General features: G+C 36.4%; 1 protein-coding gene across 5 annotated transcripts in view; it reads left to right on the plus strand.

Moving 5' to 3' along the window:
* TBCK (TBC1 domain containing kinase) overlaps positions 1-24,315 on the plus strand; it is a 103,557-nt gene that overhangs the window by 26,153 nt on the left and 53,089 nt on the right. For 4 of the 5 annotated variants that reach the window (XM_062636658.1, XM_062636662.1, XM_062636657.1 and 1 more), the window contains 17 exons: positions 1,504-1,618; positions 3,225-3,298; positions 4,392-4,533; positions 5,811-5,871; positions 7,206-7,267; positions 7,995-8,056; positions 8,734-8,882; positions 9,866-10,004; positions 11,443-11,542; positions 15,016-15,065; positions 15,439-15,568; positions 15,900-15,998; positions 17,328-17,390; positions 18,251-18,377; positions 18,903-18,953; positions 19,706-19,789; positions 23,283-23,368. In XM_062636658.1, the coding sequence (XP_062492642.1) occupies positions 1,504-1,618; positions 3,225-3,298; positions 4,392-4,533; positions 5,811-5,871; positions 7,206-7,267; positions 7,995-8,056; positions 8,734-8,882; positions 9,866-10,004; positions 11,443-11,542; positions 15,016-15,065; positions 15,439-15,568; positions 15,900-15,998; positions 17,328-17,390; positions 18,251-18,377; positions 18,903-18,953; positions 19,706-19,789; positions 23,283-23,368 (1,594 nt within the window). The remainder of the gene's footprint in view (positions 1-1,503; positions 1,619-3,224; positions 3,299-4,391; positions 4,534-5,810; positions 5,872-7,205; positions 7,268-7,994; positions 8,057-8,733; positions 8,883-9,865; positions 10,005-11,442; positions 11,543-15,015; positions 15,066-15,438; positions 15,569-15,899; positions 15,999-17,327; positions 17,391-18,250; positions 18,378-18,902; positions 18,954-19,705; positions 19,790-23,282; positions 23,369-24,315) is intronic. The other variant, XM_062636659.1, reaches the window with a different exon arrangement.

Below are 24,315 nucleotides of genomic sequence, written 5' to 3' on the forward strand. Positions count from 1 at the left end.
TGTACTCATTTTACACATGCAGTTGTTCACTTACTAGAAACCTGAATTCTCCATTATTTATTTTTCATGTCATCTTTAGCAAAGCTGTGCAAAAACCAAAAGGATTCTGTTTGCAACTGTTATCATTAATATTTGCTTTACCTTCAGCCTCCCTGTGTAGTTTTTTGCCTGCTAGTAAGGTAGGTTTTTTACCATAGTTATATCTCTACCCAAGAATGACTGGGGGGAAATACTACACAGCTAGTGATGTCTGATGCTGTGGTGTATTATATAACTTGGGAGTGGGAGGGATGGGGAAGAAAAAGTGCCAGTGAGGGAGGAGTGAGATTTGTGGGGTTTTGGGTTGGTTTTGAGGTTATTAGGTATGCGATGACCTAGGTACAGCAGTGTGGCTTACGGCTCATGTGGCTTAAAGGGAATTTATCCTAGCATAAATTTCCTTTGTGCTTAAAATTTGACTTAAAAGTGTATATTCACAACTAGCATGAAGCAGTACAGAGTTCTCCTCCTAGGGAAAGGTTAGAGTCTGGAAAATGGCACCATGTAAGGTAACTTAAAGGTGGCCTTAGACTATTATTGAAACAGCTATTTTCAGTATTTCTGTGTTGCCCTAGTCTCAGAATTTACTGGACCTGTGGCTTTTGTCCAAATGTATCTATTTACTCTTGTGGCAAAGTTTTGGCATTCTATCAGGTATGAATAGCAGCTAATAAAGCTGTAATAAATTAATGTTGGTGTTTAGTGAGTTGGTTGGCTTATCACTCTTGCCAGTCTGTAATGCTCTCCCTCATTTTGCTGTTGCACAGATTTTTAATAAGTAAGAGATGGTGTTGAGCATTGTCCAGAATATTATTTTGTGTTACTCTTTAACAATGAAAAAAAAAAAAATAGGAAGGGGGGAGATGTTAAGTTCGGCCTTTAGAAGTAAATATGGTTTGTTTTCATGATATTTTGTAAACCGGTGTTTTCAAAGTTGCCAAACAGACCTGAAATGTGCTCTCTGAGGGTAAAAAGTTAAAAAGAATCTTTTTGGTTAACATTAGATTGTACCTTTTGATCTTATTTTGAGTGTACTTTGGAAGCCTAGTACTGGTGGTCTGTGTACAAATTCCTGTTCTCTTCTTCACAGGAACTGCTCTTTAGGGCTATCAGTTCTTATAGTAAATGATAAATTTTGTCAAAATACATGGTTATGTCAGAATGGTTTGGGTGGTAAACTTCATTGTTTTTTTTTCTCCAGTTAGTAAAGGCATATCTCACAGTTTGTATTACAGAGAATATTTTATATTTTGTCTCAATTCTGTGCTGTTTTGGAGGACCGGTTGAGGGGAAGAAACCTAGTTTTGGGATTTTAAGTTGTGTGTGGCACTGAACATATCCTACCATATTCAGTGTTAATTCCTTAAACTGTTTTGGAATTGTAAATGTTTGTGTTTGGAATAGCTGGGGAATTTTTACAAATTAAAAAGGGAAACATTGTTTTATCTTTTCTTTTACCTGCAGTCCTTCAAGGATCTTATGCATAGCATATGAAGTTTTGCAAGGTTTGCAATATATGAACAAACATGGAATGGTCCACCGAGCACTCTCCCCTTGCAATATTCTTTTGGATCGAAAGGTACAATTACATGAATAAATCTATGGGTTTGTTTTGTTTGTTTTTCTCTTGCTGCCAATAAGTAGCATGCTATATATATATGTATATCTCCATATATATGTGTATATGGAGATTGGGCAGTCACAGTCCTTCTGATGGGGGAAAAAATGCATGTCTGAAAACATGTTGGTTTGCTTTTGGGTTTTTTGGGTAGGGGGCTGTTGGTTTGTTTTTGGGGGTTTGTTTGTTTTAACCTAGTTTCCCCCCCATTTCCTAAATTTCAAATGTATTTCAGATTTTATTTTTCTCCTTTGCCATTTTCTTGTATCCCAAACCACTTTTTTCACCCTTTTCTTCTGAAAGTGGTATTCTAAGCGTACTTATCATCATAATTAGTTACAAGACCTTCCTACTTGTTTAAATAGGGAAGTATTTTTCCTGGCTTACTAGCTGTTAATATTTTCTTTATTTCATGGTGATCTGATACTTGACTTTTAAGATATCAACATATTTCTTTATTCATGTTGGATTATTAAAATTCTAATGTCAGTTCTGTCACAGACTGTTCAGTTGGCAGTGTGGCATAGGTTATGCTAATAAAGGCTGAGAGAAACTGATAGCTGCTGTTGTACTCAAAGTAGTTGCTTTATCTGAACTTGACAGATAAAGAGCTTAACCTGTCTGCGTAACCTCTCTCTCCTTCCCCTTCTTACTGAGTTTAGCCGGAATAGCTAGAGCCTTCCTTTGGAAGACAGAAAGAAAAGAGAGGAAGAAGGAAGGAAGAAACACTATTTTTTATAGACTTTTAAATAAATGAAAATCATACTAATGTTCTCACAGCAAAAGTACTTTAGGATTTGAAGATATTCCTAAAATCTATAAAAGAACAAAATATGGGCCATGAAACAATAAACTTGAAACCTTTCCCCCTGCACTTTGAATAGGTTGCTGATGTAGTTGCACCATCTACAGGCTGGATGAGTATAATCAAAAACCCAGCAAAAATAATACCTCACTTTAACTTCTGAGCCTATTTTTTGCTGTTTCGGTGTTAACTCACTGCCTCCACAGAATAAAAACAAACACCTGGAAAACTTGTTTCTTTTATATATATGTTGATACAGTTAATGAGAGCAAAATAGTAATAAGTTGATTGAAAGAACTGGAGAATCAAAGCTGGGTAAATGAAAAAGGTGAGGTAGTAGTGGTGATGCTTAGGGAGTTCTAATATTCAAACAGTATTTTGAACAGTTTTCAAACAGGAAAGCCTTTGTAATTTACTGAAAATATACTGTAACTTACAAAGTTCTGATTTTCTTGTGTGGTCTGAACAAGGTGATTACTTAATGTGTTTGGAAAGTAAAAGCATTAGAAATAAGCATCTTACTAACTTTCAGTGCAGTTCTGCATAACAGATGACACAGGTGACTTTTTATCTGTCTTCTGACAGCTAAAGCAATTTCAAATGTTAGTGTTGTTTGTGGTTTTTTTTGTTGTTTTGGTTTGTTTGGGTTTTTATTGGTTTCTTTTTTTATTGGTTTGTTGTTGGTTTTTTTAACTTAAAACCGGATTCTTCCAATGTCAAATTTTGCTGCTCTTAATATTTTTTTTTTTTTTTCTTTTTCAGGGACATGTGAAATTGGCTAAATTTGGGCTCTACCATATGACTGCTCAAGGTGTTGATGTTGATTTTCCTATAGGGTAAGGATGTAGCTACACAGTAAAATTTAGCAGGGATTTATTTTTTTCAGGAAATATATTTGTGTTTTGAGGCATCATCTTCAAAAGTGTGTTGTATGCACAGGTTATAGGTTGTTGTTTTAATTCCTATATGGTGCATATAGCCCTTACACAAAGGCTTCTAGTCATGTGACTGAAGTGGCTCTCACCTGACTAGGTGAAATTAATGAAAGACAGAGAACAGGTGCCACACAAGCATGTTACTGTAATTGTGCTACAAGTTCTTACTGCCTAGATTTACCTTCAAATGCTAGCAATTCCTTATCAAATTCTGGAGGGACAATCTAATTTCAAATTTAGGAAAAAGCCAACCTAAAGCTCTTGCACACCACTGTAGGCCTCTCTTCTTTTTATCAGTCTGTGATTTATTTTCAAGTGATCTTACTGTCTAGCCAAAGTGATATGCTTTATTGCAGTGTTTCCTTGCCACTTTTTAGTTTCTTTTCAGGTATCATGCTGTTTACAATTGAAATACTAAATTGATTCTTAAAGATGCCTGAAAAAAGTAATGCTGTTTCCCTTCGAAGGGTGATTTCAGATTATTTTTTTAAGTATTATAATGAATTGTTGACACCAAAAGCAATAATGTTATTTGAAAATGACCTAGCAGAAGGTACAATATGTCCTGAACACATTTTCTTACTTGTTTTACAAATTCTATTTGGTGGGAACACTGTCAATAAGAGGGGGAATACTGCCACCACCCCCAGATATGGCTCTAGAATACATTTATTTAATGTCCTAGTGTTGGAACTCAATATATGTTTCTTTTGAGATATGTAGGCATATAGTTTTGAAAGCTGCTGTTAGTTCCTCTCACAAAAAAGGCAGAGCTAGTGATTAAGATCTGACCTTTTATACAGTAGGGACTATGTATTTTGCAATTGGAGTGAAACTTTGCTGCAATGTGTAGATTTTGACTGAATAGAGTAGAACAATCTGCATTGCAATGAATTCCAGTTTCTCAGAATACAAAATTATTTTGATTACTGTAACTGAAATGTAGTTTTTATGGACAGACAGGGTATTACTTAATGTCGCTGTATCTTTCTAGGCACCCGTCATATCTGGCACCTGAAGTAATTGCACAGGGAATAGTCAAACCAAATGATCATACTCAGTGTGAGAAGCCTCTGCCTTCTGGCCCTAAATCAGATCTGTGGTCTCTTGGTATAATATTATTTGAGCTTTGCATGGTAAGTTAGAGGATAATTCTCTTGATTGTGACTCTTGAAGAATAGTTACATTAACTTGATTGCTCTTGAATATGGGGTTAATAACACTTTGACCATCACCAAAATCCAAATATCAGAATACATTAGCATTCCTACATGTACAGATTTGGTGGTGGTTCAAGTAATCGGGTGCATATTGGCTTGGTCTGTGTATATGTATGAACCATGAAGGACAGCTGTGAATGCATGATTGAAGTCCTAGAGAGTAATACCTTCTGAACCAAGAAGTGTCTCTGGATATTTTTTGTTGTTGTTTTAATTGTGCTTTTAAGCATAAAATAACCATTGCACTCATGCCCTCATCCTTCTTGGAAAGGATGACAAACTACTAAAAGTTTCATGGAAAGGAAGAGAAGGGAAAATCTGTCTTATCACCAGAGTTTAAGGAACTTGTGAACAGAATTCAGTGTTTGTTTGGAAAATTCTTATTTGACTCTTATCAGTTGAAATAAATTATGACAGTATAGTCTTTACTATTAATATATGTTAAACTGGACTTTTTTCATTCAAAGACAACAGCATTCTATAGGAATATATATGATCTAACAAATAATATTGATATTTAGTCTCATATAAGACAACTAAATTGTCAGACAATTGCATGGTTAAGAACGTGTTTTAGATACTAATTGGATCAGGACACTGGAAATAGTCTTCTTTGGCATACTCTAATTTTCTATAAATTCACGTAGTGTTCATAGATCATTATTTATTGTTTTGAATAATACATTTTCTGAAAGCAATAATGATATTTTTTGAAATACTTTTAGAGGGGTTTTTCAGATGACTTTTCAAAAGCACTGAGCAGTAATGCAAGCTATGATGATTACCATGTTTATTAAGTAATTACCTTTGTTCATGCTCAGACTGGAAAAAAATATGGTTTTTGAGAGCCTGATACTGAATTAATAATAGACCTGGAGGTTTTCTAAGGCAGTTTGGGGCTTTTTTTTTTTGGTTGTTTTTTTTGGTTGTTTTCTTTGGGGGGGGAATTGCATTTGTTCCAGTTAAGAGATGTTATAAATGATATATTTCTTTTCATTATGGTGACATGAAACTGTTTCTGCTATAGTTGGGGTAAGTAATGTTTTCTGTTCTAGCAAATAGTTTTCCTAAATGTAAAAATTCAGGTGTAGAAACTTATTTCACTGTGTTTGTATATGGATGGGTGTGCATGCTATCTAATTTTTTTTGTGTAATAGCATTCAGCTGTTGACTTGATTTTGTTATTTATTTAGGGGAGAAAATTATTCCAGAGTTTGGAGATAGCAGAAAGATTGAAATTTATAATTATGTTAGGTAAGTAGCACAAAATCAATATTTCAAGTTTCCAAGCAGTTTTATAATTAGAGCTTTACAGACTGTTCAGCTCCTCAGACCTAAAGCAGTTTGCCTTTTGTCAACTTTCATTTCCAAAATTAAAGAGGCATTTGAAGCGTGGCTGCTTGGCTAGGGAAGGTACACAGGTGGATGATAGGAAAAATAACTTATCAGGAGAGCTATGAGTATGTTAGAGTAAAAGCAGGCTATAAAAAAGCAACCAACTGAAAAAAGAAAAAAAAAAACACCATGCTCTGGAAATGTTGTCATTTTGATGGTTATTTGTTGTTTCTGGAGGTTTATGAAACGAGTTAGGAATTACATGACACTAAAAAAGACTTCCCCTGAACTAGCAGTGCTTGTGAACCAGATCCCAAGCAGGGAGAAGCAGGACTGAAAGAGGAAGACAGAAAATAAAAAGAGAGCTCAGAAGTGTGCTACTGGATCCATGCCTTTGTTTCTGGTGTCACCTAGAAACTATAAAACATTACTGTAGACATGGACCTTTTTCTTAATGCAGATAATCCTGAAAGTGGTACTGTTTTGTGGCTTTTGAAATTTGATTTCTTGGGTTTATGTATAAACCCCGAGGAAGAGAAGGGCATGAATTTGCAATTTGAAGCTTTATCAGGAAGTTATTATTATCCAGAACAAATAATAATACAGTTAAAGTTAGTTACTGTTAGTAGAAACATTCAGCAGTTAGTGCTCAGATGCCGAAATTCTGACTGTTCTGGTAAGCGATTTGTTAATAAAGCTTCCTGAAGCATTTCGGTCCCCTTCAAGCTGAATGCAAGTTACTGGTAACCTTTACCCACTAGAAAACATTCATGTCCTGTCTTGGGAATTATTTTCTCAATAAAGTGTTGAAAACAAGTTATAAAATACTGCTAGTATTGTCTGCAAGTAGCAACAAAATGAAATTACTTCAAGATTCTATATGCAGGTATTTTTAAGTTCTTTCAAGTTGTTTTTTTGTTTTCTGGGGTGGTTTTTTTAAGTAGAAAGACTATTTTAGTTTATTTGCCTGGAGGCTAACAATCTGGATTTACTAAGCCTGCAAAAAGTTTTTCACTGTTAAATTAGATGTGCTGCTTAACTTTCTTAGGCTTCAGTTTTCTGTCTGCATAGATGATAATAATAATTTTCATTTCTAACTTTGAGAATTCATTTTCAGGTGATGTGACAATGTAAATAAAAAGCCAAAGTTAAGTGCTTTTTATTGGGGTGGGATTTTATCTGATATCCTATGTAACTGGGATCAATTTTTTTTATAGTCTTTAACTTTTTATTGTCCCGTTTGTCTTTCAAAGGCTGTGTAGATGATATTGTAACTGTATTGGCAGAAGAACATGGTTGCCTTGATATTGTTAAGGTTTGTAGAACTAGCTTGCTCTTCTATGCTGTCTTATCCAAAACATTTTATTATTATTGTATTTCACACATTCAAACTTTTTTTTTTAAACTTATTTGGTCACTCAATGTATTGCAGTATGAGAAAAAATAAACTACTTATTTAAGATCCTTTCAAATAGCCATAGTGGTAATACTTACTGTTTCCCAAATTACTGTCAATTTCAGTAAATATTAATGCTCTCTGGATAGTTTACTAAGTTGTGAACTTTATTTGAATTGTCGGGGTTAAATATTTTTTTTTTAGATATTTAGTCTTCAAGATAGAAGTTCACTTTGCACATTCTGATAGCATAGGTTTATACTGTTCAACTCCTTCCCACCCCCCCAGTTAATCACTGAATTGTAGTGTCTGTATGTTTTGAGATATTCTGTTAGCAGAAGATAGTTCCCAGGTACTGTGTTTTTTCAAGCTGGGTACAGAATATCTAAATTAAAAATAAAAAGCTGTGCTGCAAACATTGCAAATTTTTCAGGTTCTCTCTCCACCCCCCACCCCCCTCCCCAAACAAATGCAGGTGAGAATTGCTTCCCCAGCATTTTGGTCCAACACAGCTAACCTCATAGTGTAGGTGTGAAATTTTATTGGCCGCAAAGGAGGGCAGTGTATGTTAAAAGTGAGGTATGAGCTAAGTGGCCTGCTGAATTAAGACCATAATAGAGACCTCCATATTTTTTTTATGTTCCAGGACCTTTCTGAAAATATCATAGCTTTACTGAAGAAATGTCTTACATTCCAACCTTCTAAGAGGCAAGTATTCAGTCCAAGTCCTAGTAAACTTTGCTGATATATTGTGAAATTAGAAGACCTATTGCTGAGCCTTTTTTGGAAGACTGATGATTTATGGTGCTGATAGGAGATTCTTGGGTTTGTTGCTTTTCAGTTGCAGGGGTTGTGTGTGCAGGAATCAATTGTGCAAAACTTTGAGATAAAATCTGAGTGTTGTGGGGGTATTTGTAGTCCTAAATTCACAGGTTTTACTTCCATGTCTGGAAGTTGGTGGTGGTTACTGTAGCTCTGAAATAGCTAGAATTAGGGCTATTTTCTTCATATCTCTTAAAAGTACTTTTCATTATGTCAGTCTACCACAACTTTCTTCTGAAAACTGAAGTATGCTTTTGTTCTTCAGTCAAAGCTTTGCATTTGCATTTTTTCATTTCTGCTTAAAGGAATTAAAGGGAAATTAATAAAATGGTTGTGGTGTGCATTAAATGAAGGTGAGATCTGAACTTGGGCTGTAAACAGACTGTGTAGTGTGTTATGCGTCAGGAATTAAACAAAACTGGTAGATGTTTTTGCTACTAAAATTTCTGAAATCCATTATAATTTAAAATAACTTACCAGTATTTCTTCTTAGGGACATTTCACACTGAAATGTAACATTTCTGGAAGCATTTTAATGCTTAATTCTCTTTTCTTAATTCAAGGCCAACTCCAGAAGAATTGCTGCATGACAGTTTGTTCAGTGAGATATCCTCATTATATCCTCTCTTCCACAAACCTGCTGGTCTGTTCTCATCTTCTCCAAGATGTGCTGATTTAACACTTCCTGAAGACATAAGTCAATTATGTAAAGGTAAAAGCAGGTATTGTGATAAATGTCATTGCAGGGGGAAGGAAAATAAAATGTAACTGTGTTTTCTTTTAATATTTTGTTGGAGGGGAACTGATTAAATATTACAACACTACATTATTGTAGGAAGTTGTTTGATGGGCAGCAGTATGGGCAAGCATGTTTTGAGAGATATGTGCATGTCAAAAGAGGGCATCTTGATTTTGCGCAACAATCTTGGGGAATAAACAGTTATCATTAATATTCAAGTCCAGCTTGGAATATCAATATTTTTACCTTTGGAATTTGGACATGTGCATGTACAGGGGTTTGTTTTGTTAGTTTTTGGTTTAGGGTTTTTGGGGGGTTTGGTTGTTGTTTTGGTTTTTTTTTTCACTAAATTGTGTTGTGATTTGGTAAGAGGATTCTGCTGGATCACAGCAGATTTTTGGAAGTATTGGAAATCCTCGTGAAAAAGGTCACATTCTAGAATAAAAGACAACATTTCTAAGTTTAAAACTGCATATGCTGAAAGTGTTACCACTCTGAAGTCCTCATTAACTTTTTCTGAATTCTTCAGAGTTTTCCACTTGTTCAGAAACTGTCATTAAACAGTTTTGGGAGATTAAGACAGTGTTTGGGTTTAGGCTTTTTTGTTTGTTTGCGGCGATGGTTGTTTTTGTAAAGACACACAGGAAGGGAAAGTCCACATTTCAGTGTATTTATACAATTGGTGCTATTTTCTGGCACCGAGGCTAACTGCACAAATATTTGGTTTTGGGTTTTTTTTTGACTTTTACCCATCTACTCTTTCTCAAAATCTTCCTAAAGAGCACTTGCAAAGGGAAGATCACTTTTCTGCTAACTTCACATTAAGGTCTAGGACCTTTAAAGCATGGGTGTTTGTTTTGTTTTTTTTTTTTTTACAGTATGTGTTTGGAGTGGTAGGAAGAAATACAGGTTACCTAAAAAGCTGTAATTAATTTTTGTGTGATTTCTTCTAATAGATGAAGATAATGATTACCTAGCAGAAAGATCAATTGAAGAGGTTTATTACCTGTGGTGTTTGGCTGGAGGAGACTTGGAGAAAGAACTTGTCAACAAGGAAATCATTCGATCAAAGCCACCTGTCTGCACGCTTCCCAAGTAAGGAAGGAGAAGCACTTTAAGGGAAAGAAGAATGGATGGAGAAGGCTAGTGTTCTGAGAAAACGTTTTGGTTTGGTTTTTAGTTTCAAGACCTGTATTCATGAAAAATATTGAAAATAGCATTCTTGAACAGCAGGAAATCATGTCACTTCCCCTTTTGCCCAATTCATGGCATTATTTGAGTGCCTTATATATGTTGCCTGCCTGCACTTCATAGTTCTTTCTGAAATCTGAAGAAATGTAGCTGAAGTGCAAAACACTGAAATGTAAGTCCCTAAATTTAGCACACTTTACAATACCATTAAGTTTTAGTAAAAATGTCTCACTGTGCTTCAACAGTGTATTTGTAATTGTAATTTAATTCAATACATTCTATAGCAAATTCTCACGTTCTGAATCCCTTTCGCAGGGCAGCAGAGCTGAATGGACAACCCAGTTATTCATCAGATTGGCTAATTTACTTTTAAAAAAAAATGTAGGTTTATGACTTACAGTTCTGTGAGAGCGTTTTAGTCATTACTGCCTTTATCTTACTGCTACATGTGTTGCAATTTTATGTAGTGTATTCATGTTTTATCTTAGAAGCTGATCTTAATAAGCATGATTATGTGTCCATATAGATCAGTTTGCTGGTTCTGGGTTTTAAAAACACAGGAAGTCAATGTACAGCCAAAATGTGGTAACTGGAAAAAAAACAGGTGAAGCTAGATTTTATGTGAAATTTGGTGGCAGAATTAGTGTGGATTTCAAGGGATTGCCTATTTCTGTACCCACAGGTGTATATGCATGTCCTTTTGAATTGTGAGGGGAAAATACTTTTGTCACACTATCTGTGTTGAAAATTAGGTGTTCATTTCAAAAGTACAATCTAACTCCATCTTCTAAGTGGTACTGAGAATGCTAGCTTAATTTTTGGAAAACTTCATGTGATCGGCTTTAAAAATATCATAAAATAGACAATTTGTGTGTGCCGTGTTGTATGCATTTGTATTCTTCGACAGACTGCAACAGGAAAGGTCTGTGTCAGACTTTTGTTTGGGTTTTTTGTCATGGTGGGAAATGGCTTTCAGATTACAATAATGTCTTATTTTTGCTTTTCACAATAAATGGCAGTCCTGGTCTGTGCCAGGCCAAGGAATAAAAGGGAATATTAATCCCATATCTCATTACTGTTCTTTTGTGTGCAAACAAAAGTTATAGAAAATCTGAGATGTGCCTTTTTTACTCCAAAACCTGTTTGAATAATTTGAAGCAATTATACATTCCCTTGATAGCAGGCTTCATGCCATGCAGAGTCGATACAGTATACTTCTAAGCACAAGTATTTTGTTTTAAAGAGGAAACTGATACATGTAAAAGTGTTTTTTGTCGTTTTTTTTTTAATTCAAGTTTTGTGTTTTAAAATTACCTAATTTTTTTTTTCCTCCCTTTTGAAGCTTTTTGTTAGAAGATGGTGAGAGCTTTGGGCAAGGACGAGATAGAAGTTCCCTCCTAGATGACACAACTGTGACTTTGTCTCTGTGCCAGCTCCGAAACGTAAGAAGAATATTGTGTACTTGTTCTTGTCTTCACTGTAGAAACATTTGTTTGAAGGGAATATGTAGCAGCAGCTCCTACTGCTGTTTCTTCCAATGACAAATGGTCCTGAAGGAGCTGGCAAATGAAGTTGCGAAGCCGCTGGCCATCATATTTGAGAAATCATGGCAGTCAGGTGAAGTTCCCGATGACTGGAAAAAGGGAAATATAACCCCCATTTTCAAGAGGGGGAAAATGGATGACCCGGGGAATTACAGACCAGTCAGTCTCACCTCTGTGCCTGGCAAAATCTTGGAGCAGATTCTCCTGGATGGCATGCTAAGGCACATGAAAAACAACAAGGTGCTTGGGGACAGCAAGCAGGGCGACACTAAGGGTAAAACCTCCCTGACCAATTTGGTGCCCTTCTATGATGGGGCTACAGAACTGATGGACAGGGGTAGAGCAGTTGATGTCATCTACCTGGACTTGTGTAAAGCGTTTGACACTGTCCCACACAACATCCTTGTCTCTAAATTGGAGAGACATCAATTTGATGGGTGGACCACTCGGTGGATAAAGAACTGGCTGGATGGCCGCACACAAAGAATTGTGGCCAATGGCTCAATGTCCGGCTGGAGACCAGTAACGAGTGGTGTCCCTCAGGGATCGGTGTTGGGACCGGTCTTGTTCAACAGCTTTGTTGGTGACATGGACAGTGGGATTGAGTGCGCCCTCAGCAAGTTTGCTGATGACACCAAGCTGTGTGGTTCAGTTGATTCGCTGGAGGGAAGGAATGCCATCCAGAGGGACCTCGACACGCTTGTGAGGTGGGCTGATGCCAACCTCATGAAGTTTAACCATGCCAAGTGCAAGGTCCTACACCTGGGTCGGAGCAATCCCAGGCACAGCTACAGGTTGGGCAGAGAAGAGATTCAGAGCAGCCCTGCGGAGAAGGACTTGGGGGTGTTGGTTGATGAGAAAATGAGCATGGGCCGGTTTCAGTGTGCGCTCGCAGCCCAGAAAGCCAACCGTATCCTGGGCTGCATCAAAAGGAGCGTGACCAGCAGGTCGAAGGAGGTGATCCTGCCCCTCTACTCTGCTCTCGTGAGACCTCACCTGGAGTATTATGTGCAGTTCTGGTGTCCTCAATATAAAAAGGACATGGAACTGTTGGAACAAGTCCAGAGAAGGGTCACGAGGATGATCAGGGGACTGGAGCACCTCCCGTATGAAGACAGGCTGAGGAAGCTGGGGCTGTTCAGCCTGGAGAAGAGAAGGCTGTGTGGAGACCTCATAGCAGCCTTCCAGTATCTGAAGGGGGCCTATAGGGATGCTGGAGAGGGACTCTTCATTAGAGACTGTAGTGACAGGACAAGGGGTAACGGGTTAAAACTTAAACAGAGGAAGTTTAGGTTGGATATAAGAAGGAAATTCTTTCCTGTGAGGGTGGTGAGGCACTGGAATGGGTTGCCCAGGGAGGTTGTGAATGCTCCATCTCTGGCAGTGTTCAAGGCCAGGTTGGACGAGGCCTTGATATGATATGATTTAGCATGAGGTGTCCCTGCCCATTGCAGGGGGGTTGGAACTTGATGATCTTAAGGTCCTTTCCAACCCTAACGATTCTATGATTCTATGACAGTGTTGTTGATTCTAAGAGAATACTTCTTAGTGTCCAATTAGATTCTGATTTATGCTTGTAGATTGCTTTGTCTGGAGAAGCTTACTAAATATGATTTATTTTCTGTTCCTCAATCCCCTCATGTGTCCTTCCCTTTCCCTATTTTTGTTACCTACTTTGTTCTGGTGAAGCCCAAATAGTTCTGTGGTACCTGATATTCTCCAGTATCGCTAAATTAATTGGACAGTGTCATCTTGCATTGTTTAATTCCTCTCTGTAGGTGGCACACAAGATCCAAAAGAAAGATAAACTTGATTCAGTTGCAGTTCCTGAAAGCCTTTATACCAAGTTTCTAGTCACTAATTACTAATCTTTGGAATATATAGTTATGAAACAACTAGTTCAAAAGATTACTTCAGAGCATTTTGCCTGAATGCAGTAGTGCAATTTTCATCTTCAGTGGAAAAATCAACATGAGATAACTCATAATTTTGTGTGATGTCATGATCAGTTGCAAGATTTACTGCATATATTACTGAAATGTGGTAATTGTTCATGTCTCTGCACATGTAGAGCTTTATTGCTGTAGAATTAAAAATTTATGCTGTACTATTTGCAGCTTGCTTTTTATAGCAGTGGATGCAATTCTGTCACAGTCTTTAGAAAGAACCTTTCCATATGATTATAGGGGTTAATACAGAAAGAAAGGTGACTCCTGAAGTCTTAATCTTTGCCACTGTTATCTTAATTTTAGTGGCAATGTGGCAAATACTGTATAAACATATTTCTTTGGTAGAACTTTGCATTGCTTCACGCAAATGCATGAAAAGAGACCAAATAACTGGATTATTTTGTTGCTTGGTTGGTGGGATTTGAGGGGGGCAAGCAAAAGAGGTTAAGAATATGCAACAGCTATTTTGAAGGTGACATGCTCTGCACCTCCTACTGTTGTTCCTAAAAAAAAGGGGTAGCTTTTAAGGCATTTTTTAAAACTTTTTAATCAGTAATTTTGGGTATCACCCCCTACTTCTACAAATGCAGCAACAAATAAGTATATACTGAAATCTGATTTTGGGGGAATATGCAAGCTTGAACCTTGCAATGTTAGCTGAAATAAATTTTTGAACTTATGCATGTCTTTAAACACCTTATATAGAGCAGAGCATGATGCTTATAATCAAAAGAGGATAAGTATTGAATGAACTAAGAATGAACTGTACTGTCAATCCCAGGAGGCGCAGGCAGTGTGCTGTTTGCCTTTAAGTTAGGGATTGAACTGCGAAACAGAATACTGCAGGGAAGGTGGTATTAAACATTTATCATGGTGCATCAAAGATACCTGAAAACTTCAGGCAAAAGTCTGTGCATGTTTACCTGTTTACCTTTCCAGAGAGTGTCTGTATTTGTGTGTGACTTTCAGATGCTGAGAGGAACTCAAATTTGTGTAACTCCTGAACTGATTAAAAATATAAAACCAAGTTCTTCAGCTTCTTTGCAGCTACTTGGATAGGAAGTCCATGTAGAAAAATGAGGAAAAGAAAAATAACTATGTAATAGAATTGAACTTCCTGTTTAATTATCCATTTAATCCATGGCTCATAGAACTATGTTTTGTCTGTAAGCAGATTTATGAATGAGTATTATCTTCAGGCAGAACAACTTCTATCAACTCAAAAGCCTTTATTAGCAAAAGTTTATAGTGTTCAATGCTGTATGTTTCTTTGCTGATGGAGGGCTGAGCTAATGCTTAGGTCTCAAGGCAAGCTATGAAGTTTTGCAAATAAATTGCTAAGTGATCTTTATTCCACTAAATATTTCCACTTGAATTCTGAGCAGCTTTCTGATAATGAATTATTTTTATTCTTCTTTTCAGAGACTGAAAGATGTTGGTGGGGAAGCATTTTATCCATTGCTTGAAGATGAGTAAGTTTGTGTGTAAGCTTATACATATATGAGGGACTGAATTTTGAACCAGTAGTTTTATTTGAGTGGCACACGGCACAGCTAGACACAGCTGTCTTCCAAAAGCAGGCCTAACATGTACTTGTTTTGGCTCTTAGACTTAAGAGCTGATAAACACTGGTGGATTTAGGGCCCTGATACCAAACCGAGGATCCTGGCCTGTTTCTCTGTTCTGGAAATCAACTGTTTTGTTAGTTGATTTCCAGAACAGAGTATTCAAAAGTGTCCATTTAAGCTTACTTATGACTCAGAAATGCATCACAGGATACCAATTTTTTTTATGGTGATTTGTATTTCTTGCTGTTCACTGCTACTATCCTAACTCTTTTTCCAGACAGTCAACTTTACCTCATTCAAACAGTAGTAATGAGCTGTCTGCAGCTGCAAGTCTTCCTCTCATCATCCGGGAGAGGGACACAGAATACCAGCTAAATAGAATTGTCCTGTTTGACAGGCTGTTGAAGGTATGGAACCTTTCTGATGCTGGATAATTAGATTTGATCTGTTAATTTGAGCATTTTTAAAGGACCAAATAATTGAAAAAGGGAGCAGAGATCAAGAGACCACCATGGGAAAGCACATGAATACATTAATGAGAAGAAATGGGTATTTTAACATCAGAGTTCCTCCATCTAGGCCTTCCAGTTAGGAATGAAATTAACTTGTAAAACTGGCATTCTCTGTTTTGGCTGACAGCATTTGTCTTTTGGAGGAAACACCATCCCAGAACTGGGATTTGAATTGTTTCAATTACATAGTAACATTTTTTTTGCTATTAATTTCTTCTCTTTGAAGGCCTACCCATATAAGAAAAACCAAATTTGGAAAGAAGCCAGGGTTGACATCCCTCCTCTTCTGAGAGGCGTAACCTGGGCTGCCCTGTTGGGTGTTGAGGTAAGGGTAGTGGGAGGGCATTACTTACTGGGAGGGAATGGGATAGCAATGGGGTTTGACAGGGAAGATGGAATGGATTTGAAGATTTGTCAGGTACGATTACTGGAATTTCAAACAAAATGAGTCATGAAATTGTGTGAATGGAGACAATGTTCAGACTTGCTTTTTGTTTCTTAAGATTATTTGATTCCAGAGAATGTATGAAAATTTGGCTGCCTTTAATTTTGATTATGGGATAGAAAAATACTACAGAATCAAACTTGGATTGTTTAAATACAATTGGTTGTTAACAGTTGTTTTTTTTTTTTCTTTTTGTTTTGATTTTAAATATTTTTTTGCTTTAGTATTTGCTTTAATATTTTAAATTTCTTTTTGCTTTGATTTGAAATATTTTTGACAAATGCAGTTAGAAATCTTCTGCTCCAGTCAGCAATAGTTGGGTAAAACAGGATGAAACATACCAAATGTATTTTTCTCACCAACATATTTTCTCCAAAGACTAGAGAATAAATAAATGCAACACTTTTGGACAAAGGACTAGAAAGGAATGTCCCAGCAGTGACAGCTCCTCACAGAGATTGCTTGACTACCCTCTTCTTGCATCTACTCTGCTTGCAATTTGCTTGTAGTGCAGCAAAGAGGTTCTCTTAGATAACACATCCAGGTTATTTAGGATATTTAGCTTAGGAAGTGATCTGCTGAGTGCTATCTAATAAGACGAAAAAATAGCTGTAATGTAAATAACAATTATTGCTCAGGGTTGTGACCTGGGTCTTGGGAGTTGAGGCAGTTCTCATGCTTCATAAGCTTATCATCTGTACAATGCAGATAGTGTTTCCCTGCGCCATAGTAGTAAGATGGACTTGTCAGCATGCCTGTCTTGAGATTCATGCATGGGCAGGCTATGTAAGAGTAGTATATATTGGATGTGTATAGCTGGATTCGGTGCCTTCAGAGATATGTTGCTGAAAGCCACTTGCTTGTGGTTTAGATAAGCACTGATTTCAAACTGAAGAGCATTTTTTAACTTGAAAATGGAAAATTGTATCAAGTACACAATTTTCTGCATAAACAACTGAAAATTGTTGAAGATTGCACTGAGGAGGTCATAAAAAGGTTTATATGTCCTGATAACAGAATAAAGATGGCTTTGTTTGAAATTCAGATGTCAGAATTTTCTGTATTTTGGGAAAAATTTTCAGGGAAAAAAAAAATTGCTAACTAAAGCACCTAATGAAAACAGTCAACTTCTGTACATCAGTGTGTACACTGTCATATGCATTTATGTTAGTAATGACTTTCTAAATTTGGTTGTTCTTCCACATTTAGGGTGCCATACAAGCAAAATATGATGCCATTGATAAAGACACACCGATTCCTACAGACAGACAAGTAAGACTTGTGATGTTACCAAATATTGCCACTTGAAGAAATGCAGAGATCTTTTCCATGAGCTACAGACATTTGCCTGTTACAACAGATACGGCCAATAGTACTAAAAGGGTTCCCCCTGTCCTCTAAACCTACTCCTACTGGAGCATGAATCTTGCAAAACAGAGGAATGGATAGTTTAACTCAAATTATAATATGTGGAAAGCAAAATCTTCTTCTACTTCAGAATCACTGTTTCTGTAACAGTAACAGAGTGTAATAAGCAATATTACTGATGTACTGCTAAATCCTGTTTTTACTGAATGTTTGTTGTGCATGTTGGACCTTGTACCAGATAGTGCCGAGTACCTGGAGATCCTGTGAAGTGAGCTGTGCTTGAGCAATTTGGTTCTCCAGGAAGTCTTGCCAGACATAAAAAGACATCACAAGCAACAGCTGTTCCTTTTGGCTGGCTGAAGAAATATTTTACATCAAATTGGGTACAACTTTCTGAGAACTCCAATTTGATTATCCTTTAGAGCAAAGGGATCATAGCACCTGGAATGAGTCCAAAAGTTGGGTCATAAAAAACCCTATAGTAGTAGTCTGCATTCTGCCTTTTTCAAGGCATTTTAAAAATATGAATCTGGAAAAAGAAAAAAAAAAAAAATCCCTCTTTTTAATCTTGGACAGGGCTATTAGAGTCCCAAGTCCCCTTTCAGTGTTGATTTTGAGTGTGATAGAGAAAGCCGATTGTGTTTATGATGGTGGTCTGACTTATATTCTTTGGCTCACTTCCACCTCTAGTGTTGCAAGATTGCTGTAGTACTACCTCACTTATCCTGATTTCTCTTTATATTATATGCCTGGCTGTGGTGCAGATTGAAGTTGATATTCCTCGTTGCCATCAGTATGATGAGTTGCTGTCATCACCAGAGGGTCATGCGAAGTTTAGACGTGTATTGAAGGCCTGGGTTGTTTCCCATCCTGATTTGGTGTACTGGCAAGGTGAGTTTGAGTGGTTGGCTAGGTCAGATAATTAACTGGAAAGCTATGGCTGACTTAAAAATACCTCCACCTTTTTCCCTACACCCAATGTAAGCTCTTTTTTTGAGTACTTTCTTTTCTGTTTCTTTTGAAGGAGGAATCTATGGCTTATTACAAATTTAGATTCTAATAATTTATAGTTAATTCATAATGAAAAATCACCCCACTCTTTCTTATATATTTACTTCCCTAAACTTCAGTCACTTAAAAAAAAAAAAAAGCCTGTTGCTTATTGTTCAGCTCCAAGGTAAAACTGCTGAAGTTACCAAGCAAGTTCTTGGGATAGTAAATTGCATTTCTTGGTAGCCTTGGCAGAATAATCAATTCAGCATTATAGTTCAACATCTTGTTTCATGCATTGATTTCACAGTTGTTTTCAGCATTACGCGTAAAGCCTGAGGTTGCAGAATTATAATGCAAATTTATTTTGTGCATTGCTGTAAATGAGCTCTTTATGCTATTTTTTTGTGGCTTTTCTCTCTTCAGGTCTTGACTCTCTTTGTGCACCATTTCTGTACTTGAATTTTAACAATGAAGGTGAGTACCCTTTTCTGCTGGGGGTGAAGGGGAAGCATAATCTGTCATCTCTGTCATGTTGTAGATGGATACATGTGCACCCACTTATAGATGGAAACTTTCTGTAGCTACAAAGGAATTTTAAAGTTCTTGTTGGCACAAGTCAAAAGAAACGGGTTTTGAAACATATATGTGGGGTGCTACTCTTCAAGCAGGGGTTCAAATCCTGCATTTATTGAATACAATAATGAATACATAATGCATAATTGTTCAGTAGAATAATGAGTGTATAATAAAAAGCACAAATAACTTTGTTTATAGAAAAGCAAAAAAAGCTTCTCTAGTATGTCTTTTTCAGTGAAGCTGTAGTTCAGCCTTGTTTAATGTGAGTGTGTAATTTCTAACCTTTTAACCTCTCCAGACTACCTTTATTCAGAAAAGCTGATGATTGTTTTAAATGCCTAAAAGCTTATCCGACCAGCTTTGGGTATGTTGCCTTTATCAGCTTAGAATGTGATTTGTTCAGAATAGGTGTAGTCCAGTCTTCTGTTCTCTTGCACCTGGCTTTCTTTATGTAAGGCCTGTGTGTGTGGGAAAACTAGTTTCTTAGGACAATGATTCCCATTATGCCTACTGTGCATACAATCATTTTTGTGTATAGATGGATTTAAGAATAATAATAAGCATAAGCTTATTACCTGCTTAATAATGAACTTTTAGGTATACTTACTTGTGTTTCTCTGTAGGTGAATTTATTTTTCTGTTTCTTTCAGCTCTAGCATATGCCTGCATGTCTGCTTTTATCCCCAAATATTTGTATAACTTCTTTTTGAAGGATAATTCTCATGTTATTCAAGGTAAGTCTGTCCCTTAAGTTTTTTTGGTTTTGTTTTTTTTTCAGAAAAGTGGAATTATTTCTGGATTATAAATGCACTTTTTCAAGTTGCAAAATTGCAAAATTGAAACACAATTAGACTCTCACTGTAGAAATACCCACGTATTTATTTCAAAAGGTTTATTTTAGGTAAGTAAGAACAACAGCTGTGCAAGAAAAATAGGATCAAACTAAACGGGTAATTCAGACAGGAGAAAAAAAACCAAATGCTCTGTATAAGCTTTTTGAAAGCCATTAATAGTTTAAAAAAAATAGGTGGTAATGAATGTTTTTAATTGCAAGCAGTTATGAGTATTTATTGAATACTGGCTTTCAGCATGGCTTCCTGTCCTTCTGTTTCTTTTAAAGAAATTTTTCTGTATAGAACTTGTGAAAGTCCTCAACTTAGGAACAGTGTCTGTAATTTTTTTTCTGAAAAAAAAAATTAAGACCTGGTCAACAACATATAATTAGACATAAAAGCAGTTATGTACTGGATAATAGGGAGGGAGCTAACATAAGGAATTGTTAGGAGAGACAATTAGTAAGAAGTGTTATGAACTGAATATGTAAAATAAATAGTTTGGAAAAACTATTCAATAGAACTCATTTGCATCCTTTTGTCTGTAAAGAAAGAGCGCTTGGTAAATAAAAGGGGCAATAGAGGTCTAAAGATGAACAGAGTAAATATATCATATGCTCCTGTGGTGACAATCTCTTTAGACTTCAAGACTAATATCTTGATAAAGACTTTTCTCAAAGGAGTATATTCTTCCATAAAATAATACTTTTGCTGTCTAGAGTTCCCTGATGTTATCCCTAAGGGGCTTTATAAAAAGTCAGAAATACAGGTCAGTAGGATTCTGTGAACCAAAGTGGCAACTCAGGCATTCCTGAGTTCCTGTGCAATGTCTGGCATCATCAGGGACTCAGGGAGACCTTTTAGGAGTCATTCAGTATTCTGATTTAATCCTTTCTTGGGTTGTATGTCAAATGCCAATGCGTAAATGGCAGTTTTAAGTGAAAATCCTGTGTAATTTCCCTGCTTTATTGGGTTTGAAGAAAGTGTTAAGAATGTGTCATTTAACTGCCTACTGCAATTTTAGCTTCTGAGCTTCTTTGTGTCTTCCATGTAGAGGTGTACAGGAAGAGTCTTTTGAACTGCAGAGTTTAACACATACCTCATTTCTGAACTTGTCCTACATTATGAAGACGGGTGTTTTTTCTAAGCTTGTCAGATGTATTTCCTCACATGAAATAGAAAATGAGCAGTTAAAGAGGTTTGGGTATGGAATGCCAAATTACATAAAACAGAAAAATCATACAATGAAATTCCAGCCAGCAACAATTGGCTGGACCTGAGTGGTACATTTTTGTGAAGATTTGTGTGTTTTTAAAAACCTAATTAACCATGTAATTGCATGCACTAATTATATTTCATAAGACTGGCTAGTCAAATAAAGATGGTTTTTATCAACCTTTATTATATCTGTAGAGAACCATCATGGGCACGAATCTTTATTTTTAAAATAAATGTGCTTCAGAGAAGCTAATTGTGAAATCATTTTCATCAATATACAGCTGAATGTGTAGGGTTGTGTAGAATTACTGGTTTGCTGTACCTGACTTGTGATTACTGGCTGTTTCATGAAATAAAACTGATGTGAAATGCACTTAAAAAAAATAACTAATAATGCAGTTTGGTATGCATTTAAGGCATGGATTCAGTTATGTCCCAAACTTGTATGCATGTGAATAACTTTGGCTTGAAACTGAGAAAACGTGATCTGTGAGTACCTCCAAAGCAGTCTCACCTTGGTGACACAAAATTTGGTATTGGGTCTGTTTACCCACTTACCTCCTCATCTGAGTGCTGCCAAGCCATCAGTGGCGTAAGAGAGGTGCAGTATCAGAGGGGAGAGGCTGGCACTCATAAGATGCCAGATACCTCTTAAGAGGTTTAGTGCAGGGGCTTTGTCATTGCAGCTGAAGCAAAAGTTACAAAATTTCTGAAGGAGGCTCAAGAGGTCTTAATTTCTAATTGTAACTTACATTGGAGAATTACGCATCCTTTCAAGGATGATTTCCAGTAGGACTGTGGTTTATTTCCCTCATGCTGTTACAATGAGAGCATTGTTGATCAGTCCTCCTGAGGCAGAATCAGCTTTTAAAATTTCTGGTCCGTACAGAATTATTTTACAGAGTGATTGATCTTAACTTGCCAGCTTAACCTGAAAGGAGTTAACTTGAATACAGATAATGAAGATTTGAGTGAGATAGAAGCCTGTAAACAAGTAGATGTTTAGGCCCATTTGTTTTTAAAGATGTCTAAGCATGGAATTATCTCAGCAGAACCACTTCTGTGCTTCTTAGCAGTGGAATTGGAATTTGAATTTGTCCTTTCAGGGATGAAGTCAAACTGAGAAATAGGGAGTTATTTGCTGTCCCCAAGAGAGACGGGAGTAGGCATCTAGTCCTTAACAGTAGACTAAAAAAACAGTGGCAACTCTGGATGGTTAATTTGTGGAATTGTGTGGACTTGGTCTTTGGGGCCTTATATTCGGGGGATGCACTGAGATGTCAGCATATTCTGACGTGGGAGGAGGGTTCGCATTCTTTGTCTCTCTTCTCCCCCTCAACTAGCTGTCTGGGCCCTAATTACTCTCTTCTTGGGAGCATAGAGGAAAAGGAATTGCCATCTGTTACAAAACTACAATGTTATTGCCTTTTCATCTTCCTTATAACAAAGCATATGACAGTGTGGATGAAACTGAAAGAAGGGCAGAACAGAGAGAAAGAAACCTGTCAGTGTCTGTGTTCTGCTGTCTGCTTCTCTTCCAATTAAAAGCATTATTTAGATAATTAAATTGTGCCCATTGGCCTAGTGTGCCATGCTGAGAATGTAAGACATTTTATCTTTTACAATAAATATATCTTCTTATCTATTAAAAAAAAAAATTGAAGTGTTACTACTGGTCATGGAAATGGTAACCTTAAAGCCCCACTTTAACTTCTGGGTTACAAAATTTAACTCTGTAGAAAAGAAACCACATGGGATATAATTTAAAGAGTATAAACTTTGTCTATCATTAAAACAATTTGGGGCTAAAAAATCCTTGGAACAGTCCTATTCTGATTTGCTTCCATGAATATCTTGTGGCTCGTAGCCGTATTGGAAATTCTTTAACTTTGCATGTCGAGCAACCATAACAACCTGAGTATGAACCAAGTAAACCGTTCTTGAAAATCCAGATTTTGAAGTACTAAGGAAGAGAAATTGAACATTCCTTCCTCTGTATTGAATATAATGCTGACAAAGAGGGCAGCAGTAGTATTCACTTGTTGGTTAATTGTAGGTTGAAAAAAAATTATTAAAAAAAAATAGTGTTATTCCTTTTCTACAGCTCAGTTGTGAGCTAACAGCATGTGGTGGCTTGTGTTTTTGTCAATGATCTTGAATTTGCTTGTTGTTTCAGAATACCTGACAGTGTTTTCCCAGATGATTGCATTCCATGATCCAGAGCTGAGTAACCACCTTAATGAAATTGGTTTTATTCCAGATGTAAGTGCTAAGCATTTTTATAAGTATTGTTCAAAGGAAGTAAAAAATGGAAAATGAGGGCAACTTGGAGAAGATGTCTTTCTAGATTATTTCAGTAGCAGTTTGACATAAGTGAAACTTTTTTATTAATGGACTTTTTTGAGTATGCTGATAAAATGATAAAGTTTTGATTGTTGTTTTACATACCTCAGTCCTTCCTGTTCCGTTAGCATGGTAAATAAAAAAAAGTACTAATTGTCAGTTATAACTTGAAGATTCATCTTAAAACATATAATTTTATGAAATGTAATTTTATTTATAAAGCATGGATTAATATATAGAAATTAATATGTCCATAAATAACTAAAAGCTAAATTTCTCCAAATGAGTTAAATGCCATTGGTTAACACAAAAGACACACAAATCTGCAAATAATATAGAAAAATGTGTGTGAATGATGGTTAATCTGTAGATATGTCATACTTTGGAAGATGCATAGCAGTCATTTGTTAGAATCTATCAGAAGCATTGGATGAGTGCGTAACTTGTATTCAGGTTTTATGCTTTTCATTGGAAGAAGAATTGGTAGAAGAAAATGAAAACTGAGAACTCAGTCAAAATGTAACAGAGGGAGGGGTATGTTGGAAAAGGCAAAAGAAGGCTTTCTTTAAAAGGCTCGCTTTTTAGCTATCACTGCAAATAGTGAAGCTTTCCTCTTTTGTTTAGAGAGGTATATATAGTCCAGAAAGCCAAGATAACGCTATAAAAATGTTTGTCTAGCTACTATAGCATCACTGAAGTTTGATTGATGTTTCTGAAAAATAGATTTAGGCAAGGCTATGGAGAGAACATTATTAATTGATATTGTCTATGTCATGTTACGTTTGACATTTAGAAATTTGGTAATAACAAGAAGAGATGATGACTGAGAGGTCAAAATGGAAGATGGAAATTGAAGTCAAGTGATA

The sequence above is a fragment of the Pezoporus occidentalis genome, unplaced genomic scaffold (genome assembly GCF_034315485.1).
Source record: "Pezoporus occidentalis ecotype Australia unplaced genomic scaffold, CSIRO_AGI_Poc_V1 ctg49, whole genome shotgun sequence".
NCBI classification, from domain to species: domain Eukaryota; kingdom Metazoa; phylum Chordata; class Aves; order Psittaciformes; family Psittacidae; genus Pezoporus; species Pezoporus occidentalis.